The sequence below is a fragment of the Egretta garzetta genome, unplaced genomic scaffold (assembly GCF_000687185.1).
Source record: "Egretta garzetta isolate BGI_Z169 unplaced genomic scaffold, ASM68718v1 scaffold944, whole genome shotgun sequence".
In the NCBI taxonomy this organism is placed as follows: Eukaryota; Metazoa; Chordata; class Aves; order Pelecaniformes; family Ardeidae; genus Egretta; species Egretta garzetta.
In genome coordinates, this window is record NW_009259332.1 from 137,628 (window position 1) to 145,973 (window position 8,346).

The 8,346-nt window shown below is 59.3% G+C and overlaps 2 protein-coding genes across 2 annotated transcripts in view; both read left to right on the forward strand.

The window, feature by feature from the left end:
• The window catches only part of LOC104124459 (zinc finger protein 385B-like), a gene marked incomplete at its 3' end in the record, with an annotated part of 114,791 nt that overhangs the window by 90,106 nt on the left and 16,339 nt on the right, over nucleotides 1-8,346 (forward strand). The window lies entirely within an intron of this gene.
• Nucleotides 2,919-6,596, forward strand: CUNH17orf113 (chromosome unknown C17orf113 homolog). The gene is made up of 2 exons (XM_035892366.1): nucleotides 2,919-3,437; nucleotides 5,064-6,596. The coding sequence occupies exons 1-2, from the start codon at nucleotides 2,919-2,921 to the stop codon at nucleotides 6,594-6,596; spliced, it is 2,052 nt and encodes a 683-aa protein (XP_035748259.1).

The following is an 8,346-nucleotide window of genomic DNA, read 5'->3' on the forward strand; positions in this document are numbered from 1 at the left end:
GGGGTGCGGTAGTGTCACCCCCGCCCTGAGCTGCCTCCCTCCGTACGCTGCTGGCTCCCCAAGGAAAGGCAGCGCTGCGTTTTCCTGTGGCCAGCAGTGGCCCAGGAGCAATGTGCCCAGGGAAGGGTGCCCAGGGCTGGTGCCGGCACACGGCAGGCGCTGCGGGAAGTGCAGGACACAGTGCAGGACACAGTGCCGTGGGGCTCTGCTCCATCCCCAGCTCTCCAGTGCACCCCGACAGGGAGGGAATGGAGGAAACCACCCCCTGCGCCGTCTCGGTTGCGGCCAGGGCAATGCCATCGATGCCTGCCCGGCACGAGGACCGAGGCGGTGGGTCCAGGGCAGGCTGGGCGTGTGAACCATGAGCAAGGCTGTTGATGATGGGATGATGGCAGAGCTGTCCCTGCTGCGTGGGCACCTCCTCCCGCTTCGGGGGCGAGCCCCGAGCCTTGCCAGGGCACGGCAGGGGCACCGGCGCAATCCCAGCCCTGGCAGAGCCCACGTCCATCCCTGGGGAACGTCTGACGGGTGCTGGCATCCTCAGAGGAAACATTCAGCAAGAGGGATCTGGGCTTTGGCTCTCACGCGGCCAGTCCGTCGCTGTTGCCTAATTAACGTGCTCCTGCGGAGACGCTGCTCTGGCCAGCGCTCGGTGGCTGCGGTGCGGCTCTTGGACCAGCCCAAGGATGTGGCTGCAGCTTTGTTGGGATCCCCTGGCTGTGGGAATCGTTTCCTGGGTGCTCTTGGGCTGCACCGTGCCAAGGTGTGGGAGCAGGCGGGAGACCTGGCTCTGAGAAGCAAAGCAAACCACATTAAATAGGCTAAGAGCAAGATGCCGAGGGAATCCGTGCTCCCGTTGCAAGCCTTGAAAGCTTGGTGCTACCTGCAGGCAGGAAGAAAACCCCCAGCAGGGCCATGTCCTGGGGTTTCTCTCTGCTTCCTTGGAAGCATTTGGTGCTGACTGTGGTTAGAGCTGAGTTTTGGACTAGCAAAGCCCTACGCTGACCTGGGCTGGCTGCTCGGGCTCACAGCTCCCAGTTTGCTGGAAGAGCACAGTGAGAGCTCCCAGGGCTGGAAGCAGACGAGTAAGCTCTGAAGATGCCCATGTGCCTGGTGGACTGGGACAGGGCTGCCCGGGGAGCCAGGGCCACGATGCGCCTGGACAGCAGAAATGGGAAATACAGGCGCCGAGGGTCCGCACCGAGCCGAGGGTCCGCACCGTGCCAAGGGTCCGCACCGTGCCCAGGATCTGCACCGTACCAGCCCTGTGGGGTGAGGTGCATGGTGCCTGGCTGGCCCATGGGCTGTGGCCGGGCTTGGAGATGCCGGTGCCGCCTGCTCCTCCGGCAGCTCCTGCGTGGGAGCTGGAGTGTTTTCTCTCTGGACAGAGAGGGGTTTTCCTGGCCTCTGATGCCTTTTTACCAGGTTACTCTGGTTTCCGTGATGGAGGAGCAAAGCGGGAGCGCTTCTTCCATCTGGTGTGGCAGGAGGCTTTGGTGGGGAGGAGAAGGGGAGAGTCCCCGAAAAGCCAGGCATAGCCAGAATAAACTGCCAGAGCTGGGGGAAGACTCACGGCTCGGGGCTGGACCTGGAGGGGGCGGTGAGTGAGGATGGGGGCAGCTGCTCCTGGGCACCCCCGGAAAAGCGCGGGGTCTGAGGACGGTCGCCCCTTCCCCTCCTGCAAAGGACGTTCCTCGGCCCTCGGAGGGTGGCTGGGCGAAGGGAGCCCTGCGCCTGCGGTGCCGGCCGGCTGCGGTGCTGGGCAGCATCGCCCAGGGCACCCCGAGGGGAACCCCTGCTCCATGGGGAGCGGGTGTTGGCAGCTCTGGGCATCGGGGTGTTGCTCTAACACCCAAATTGTGAGGCTTTCCACTTCTTCCCGAGTGCTGTGGTAATGGCTCCAGTGCTCGGGGGGTTGTTCTTTAGAAAAACCCCAAGTTCCTGGTGGGTTTCTCAGCAGCTCTCACGATGACGGGCTATTCCCTGGCGTGCGCTGCTGCTGAATGCCCATTTTCTTCCCTTTTCCCTCTGTGTTTTGGCTCCCCCCCCTGCGCTGGGCTCCTCCTCCTCCCACCACCTTTAGCAAGGCTCAGTTTGGTTTTTCGGTCCAGTTCACGGAAGAACGCGAGGACTGGACTGAGTGGGGACTTGAGTATAGGGAGGGAGTGAAGTGGGTGCTTAAAGACTTCAGCTGCCTGGTTTAGGGCTCCAGGAGATGTTGGGGAGCCCTGGCTGGAGCAGGTCCTGTGTGTCGGTCGCCCCTGGGGATGGGTGCTGGGCTGGGGAGCTGACAGGGGCGAGCATGGCCCCGCTGCCACGGGACGCAGCGTGGCTTTGGCATTTGCCCGGGATAGAGACGAGCAAGGGGGGAATGAAAATGCACGCGTTCCTGAGCTGGCCTCCAAGTCATCCTCATTCAGCTCCGGGTCTCGGGGGCTTGTGCTGCTCCTCCTGGGGCTGGACCCTCTCGTTTTTAGATATTTGGCTGAATGCTGGTTCCGTGCCCTCTCAGCACCAGCTGCGGCGTGGAGGTCCGGGCCGATGGGAAGCGTTTTTGGGTGGCTCGGTGATTACAAGAAGGAGCGTGCGTGCATGCCAATCCCACCGCTGACACCAGGAGCTGCCAGGGCCACCAAGAAGGTGCTCGGTGGGATCCCCCCTCCGCGCGGTGCCGGGGCTGTTGCACAGCCTTGCCTGCCCTGAGTGCTGCCACTGCAGCTCTTCGTTAGCGGCCAAGGGTAAACGACGAGCGCAGGCTGAGCTTTGCAGGGCCCTAATCCCTTTCCCTTGTGTCTCTTTCATCTCCAGTCGGACCAGGAGAGTTGTAATAGACCTTCTTACTAAATTAAATGTAGAGGCTGCTCCTCCAAGGCACGTTTCAGTTCAACCGTAGTGTTTGATTTCCCAGCCGCAGCAATATGGTGCCTCCAGGGAAAAAGCCAGCTGGGGAAACTTCCAATTCTAATAAAAAGTGTAAGCGCTATTTCAATGAGCACTGGAAGGAAGAATTTACCTGGCTGGAATTTGACTATGAGAGGAAACTCATGTTTTGCATAGAGTGTCGGCAGGCGTTGGTGAAGAACAAGCACGGTAAAGCGGAGAACGCCTTTACCGTGGGCACGGACAACTTCCAGCGCCATGCCCTGCTGCGGCACGTCCCCTCCGGCGCGCACCGCCAGGCGCTGGCGGTGAACCGGGAGCAGCTGGCGTTCGAGACCCGCGTCCACGGCCACCCGGAGCTGCGCTCGGTCATCAAGGTGGAGGTGAACCCGGCGAAGGTGGCCGTCCTCGCCACCGTCTACTGGATGGCGAAGGAGGAGGTGCCGGATGAGAAGTGCTCCTCCCTGCTCGACTTCCAGAAGTTCAACCTGTGCCAGGCGCTGCTGGCCTCCGAGCACAGCGAGTACTACCACCCCGGCAGCATCAGGGGGATGCAGGTGTGTATGCCGGGCTGGGGGCTCTGCCCCCGCGTTCGACGGCCGCTTCAGGGCCGGGCGGTGCCGCGCTGCTGCTTGCTTTGCAAAGCCGCCCGCCGCGTTCCGCAGAGCGGGTTGGGTGCCCGCGCCGACCGGCTGTGGTGGGGAGCAGCTTCCCAGCGCCCCGTCGAGTGTCCCCAGCACCCCGTCGAGCGTCCCCAGCACCCGCTTGGCTTTTTTTCGGGTGTGCATGTGCCGTCCTGTGGGCCCCAGTGAAAACACAGGGAGGCAAACGTGTGCTTTGGCTCACCAGGGCCAGAGTCGTCTTTGCGGCGAGGATCGATGGATCCTCCTGGCGGCGTAAGCCCGGGAGGGCTGGAGCTGGGTGCTGCGGCGGCAGGCAGGAGCTGGTGTCCCCGACTCGCAGGCAAGAGCAGGGGCTGCTCAGAAGCAGCAACAGCCGCTGTGTCAGCATTTGCTGATGGGCAGACCTCCATCCCCATCCTTGGACAGCTAAACGGTGGGAGCAGGGCTCGTCCACAATGTCCTTGTGACCACCAGCCCGGGCCACGCCATCAGGCTGCTCTGGGGCTTGCTCCGGTCCCACGGCAGAGCCGGCAGAGCCAGGTGATGCTCCTGTTCTCCAGGATTTTCAGCAGAGGCTGAAAGTTCCTCCCCATTAAACATCAGCGTGGCAGTTTGGTGGTGTCATTCCTTGATTTGACAAACCAGGAGGAGACGATGGGCTCCATCGAGGGAGCCTCAGGCTCACGGTCACGCGGGAGCTTCCAGACACGCAGGGAGCCCCCTGGCATCCTCTCCCCATCTGAGCCTGCCCCGCTGCTTGAAGGATGAAAGCTCAGGGGTTCAATTAGCACATGAGCACTGTGGGTTTTTTCCTCTTTTGCCCTAAACTGGGTGATGGGAAAGATCAAGTAGCCAGAGAGTTTAGAAAGGATTTTCTTAATTTTACAAATGCTCCGTGCCTGTTAAAATCAAATTAATTTTTTAGTGACTCCTGGCCGTTGGCCAGGCTTTTTAGATCTCTAAAGAGCCGCCTTTTGCTGCAGATAGACTAAATCCACTAATTAGATTCCTCAGCCCGAAGTGCTGCTCATGGCACTTGTGCACACCGGGGTGTTTGCCTGAAAACGGGGAAAAACGCAGGAAAGAAGAAAGAGATGCCGGGAAGTTTTGCTGCTGCTCCCTCCCGTGCTGGGCTTGTAAAGCACAGAAGCGATTGCTGGAGTGAGAACCGAGGCAGCAGGTTCTCCATGTCTTGCCTTGCTCTCGGCACAGGCAGGGGCTCGGGAGCCCGGGGGACGGCAGCTCCGTGTTCACTCCTGCCAAAGCCGCGGGGCTCCAACCCCTGACTCCGGGCAGGGACCCCAGGGCTCTCTGCAGCTTTGCTTGGTGTTTGGGCTGCAGGCCAGGAGCAGGAGGAGAGGGTGCATTAGAAAAGACGGCAGTGATTTCCAGCTTGCAGATGTATTTTGATGCACAGCTTGCTTACGGGCTTCTCTCCGAGTCGGGACCGTGCGCCGCTTTCGGGGAGATGTGAGGGCGGGAGCCTTGTCGCTTGCTTCGCGCCGGGTGCTGCGCATCTTCCCGCCTGCTTTTGAAGTTTATTTGTGTTTCTCTTTCCAGGCAGCGATCGCCAAAGTCCTGCACAACGAGGACAGGCGCAGGATAAAAGCCTCGCCCTTCGTTGGGCTGGTGGTGGATGAGACGGTGGATGTCCTGGAGCACCGCAACCTCGCCATGTTCACCACCACCATCTCCCCCTGCAACGGGCAGACCTCCGCCACCTTCCTGGGGAGCTTCGAGCTGCCCGCTGGGGAGGCCTCCACGGTGGCGGGCAAGGTGGCCGAGGTGATGCGCTCCTTCGGCATCCCCACCATGAAGATCACCTGGCTCAGCGCCGACAGCGCCTCGCTGGTGGCCGAGCGGCTGAGCGGGGTGGGGACCACGCTGACCTCCCTCTGCCCGCTTCTCACGGAGATGCACTGCCTGTCCCACAGGAGCTCCCTGCTGCCGGCCGAGAGCATCGTCAGCATTGAATACCTCCAGAAATACGAGACCACCGTGGATGCTGTGTACAGGCTCTACTCCAGCTTCAGGGGGGAAAGCAACGGCCTGCAGGAGCTGCGGAGCGTCCTGGACCTCTGCGAGATAGACCTCGGGAGCCCCAAAGCCATCCACTGGACTTCTATTTTCCCAGCCGTGGAAGCCATCGATTCGTCATGGCCCACGCTGGTGCTGCTGCTGGAGAGCGAAGCGGAGCGGTCACCCGTGGCCCACGGCCTCTGCGAAGAGCTCAAGAAGTTCCAGTTTGTGGCCTTCACCAAGATCCTCCTGGATGTCCTCCCCATCTTCCAGAAGCTCAGCCGCTTCTTCCAGATTGAGGACTTCGACCTCTCCATCCTGAAGCCCATTGTCTCTGCCACAGCCACCACCCTGCAGGCCCAGAAGAATGCCAGCGGCCAGAACCTCCAGGAGTTCCTCAACGAGATGAATGAGCACCCGCGGGATGACCGGGAGGGCGAGAGCCGCCTTTACTACAAGGGCGTTGAATTGGCCAACTGCTCCAAGGTGCACCTGAAGCACTTTGAGCGCCTGAAGGAGAGCTACCTAGAGAGCGTGCGGGGCAACCTGCTGGACAGGTTCCCCAGCAGTGTCCTGGAAGCCATCAGCTCCTTCTCGGCCATCTTCAACCCCAAGTGCTACCCCCAGTCTTTGGAGGACATTGGCAGCTATGGGGTCAGCGAGCTGAATTTCCTCCTGCAGGCTTACTCCCGGGTGGTGGTGAGCGAGAGGGCCATGAGCGATTTCCCCCTCTTCAAGCGGATCGTCTTCAGCCTCAGCCAGCTCTCCTTCAAGGACCTCTGTGTCAAGCTGGTCTACAGCAACTCTGAGATGCATGAGCTCTTCCCGGACTTTGCCGTCCTCGCAGCCATCGCCCTGGCCTTGCCACTGGGCTCGGTCCTTGCTGAGAAGATCAGCCGGGGCCGGGAGCTGCTGAAGCGTGGCCGGTCACGCCGCGCAAAGGACGAGGGGCTCTCTGACCTCATGAAGATCGCCATTGACGGGCCAGCCATCAACGAGTTTGACTTTGCGTTGGCCATCGAGTACTACGAGAGCATGAGGGAGTCCGGCTTCATCGTGGCGCAGGTGAAGTGAGCGGCGGCTGGTGGAGGCCAAGCCCTGCAGGCAGGGAGTCGGGTCCTGCAGGCAGCCCCTAGCGCCGGCTCGACGCCGCCTTTTGCCGTCGCTGGTCACTGCCGGGGCCGGGTGGCCGCCAGTGAATGGTGACCTGCTCCGTGCTGGGAAGAGGAACCGGGATCCTTCACAAAGCTGTGCTAGTTCCATGACCACCCCTCCCTCATCCCCCAAACATCCATCTCCATTGGCCAGAATTGAAAATCTTGGGGCCACCTGAAATCCCAAATTGTGATGAGGTTGGTTTTTTCCGAGGGTTTGTTATTATTTTGTTTTAGGGAGATGAAGGCAAATCTTCTCTCGAGCACCAATGTCACCTTGCCTTTGCACAACGATACCCAGCAGCTTTTACTTAATACTCTGCAAAAATATCAGATTTTTGTTGGTTTGGAGCCTTGAGAATGAATGCAGAAAAGGCAGCGCATCCTTCTCGCTCCGTGGCGAACCCTGAAATGCCTGGCGGTGTCTTGTTGGTATTTCTTGCGCACAGCACAGAATTATTTTTAGCAGTGGCATCAAGTCATGATCGTTTCCAGAGCAAGAGATTTCGAGAACGGTGTTGTAATCGCTGAGGAAATCGTAACTTTAAAATGCATCATTGTGTACATACGTATGTGTATATATATAAAAATAGATATATAAATATATATATATATTAAAAAGGTCTATCTTAATTTTCCTAGCGTTTAAAGTATAAAGATATCTAAAAGGACTTTTTTTGCAGTGACAGAATAAATTATAAGCAGGGGTCCAAAAAGAATAAATAGCGAGTCCCTGGTCTTTTCCAAACGGCATCGCATACCTGCGTTCCCTTTGCACGCTGAGCTCCCTGCAACCTCGCAACCAGAGAGTCTTTTAAAATCTGCTTTGGGGACAAACCCGAGTTGTTTAGCTTCTGGTTTTCCTTTTAAACGTTCCCTTTACCCCGAAGCGAGCAAAGCTGTCGGGAGCCGGCTCTGCCGCCGGGGTGTGGGGTGTGCGAGCGCGGTGGCCGGGCTGGGCGGTTGGTGCTGCATGGCGTGGCCAGGCATTACGGGGCTTCTCTGGTTTTAACTCGGGGTGTGGGGGGGTGTTCCCTTCAGTTCTGTTGGGGTGGGGTGAGAGGACCCTTCCGACTGATTTTGATCGGCAATAAAGCCAACGCAGCAGCCTGAAGCATCACATCGCTTTGATACCCAGCACCGGCTCCTCCCGCGCGATCCAGCTCTTGCTCCTTGCCTGGGTAAGTTGATGCCGTCCTGCAGACGCAGGGTCCGTGTCCAGCAGGATTTGACCCCCATGTCCATAACGCTGACGGTCCCTGTTGGTCCCATGCCGTTGCCTCCAGGTGGGACTTGTGCTGTAGCAATATGGAAGGACATTAGACATTAGGAAAAATTTCTTCACAGAAAGGGTTGTCAGGCTCTGGAATGGGCTGCCCAGGGAGGTGGTCGAGTCCCCATCCCTGGGGAGATTTAAAAGAAGGATAGATGAGGTGCTTAGGGCCAGGGTTTAGCGGGGGGATGGCAGGGGTAGGGGAAAGGTTGGACTTGATGATCTTAAAGGGCTTTTCCAACCTAGACAATTCTATGGGTCTATGTTTCTATGACTACGGGGGCCTTGGTCTCGCTGCTTCCCGTCCTCCGGAGCAAGCAGCCGCTGCCTGTGGTGGATGGACGGACTTTCCTCCGCCCCAGCCCTGGCTTGTGGAGTCCCCCCGCACGACGGCGAA

Excerpts from the sequence above, each read along its gene's own strand:
- CUNH17orf113 (XM_035892366.1), top strand. The coding sequence starts at position 2,919 with ATGGTGCCTCCAGGGAAAAAGCCAGCTGGGGAAACTTCCAATTCTAAT. Across the intron at positions 3,438-5,063 it reads GCAGCATCAGGGGGATGCAG|GCAGCGATCGCCAAAGTCCT; the intron begins GTGTGTATGCCG and ends TTCTCTTTCCAG.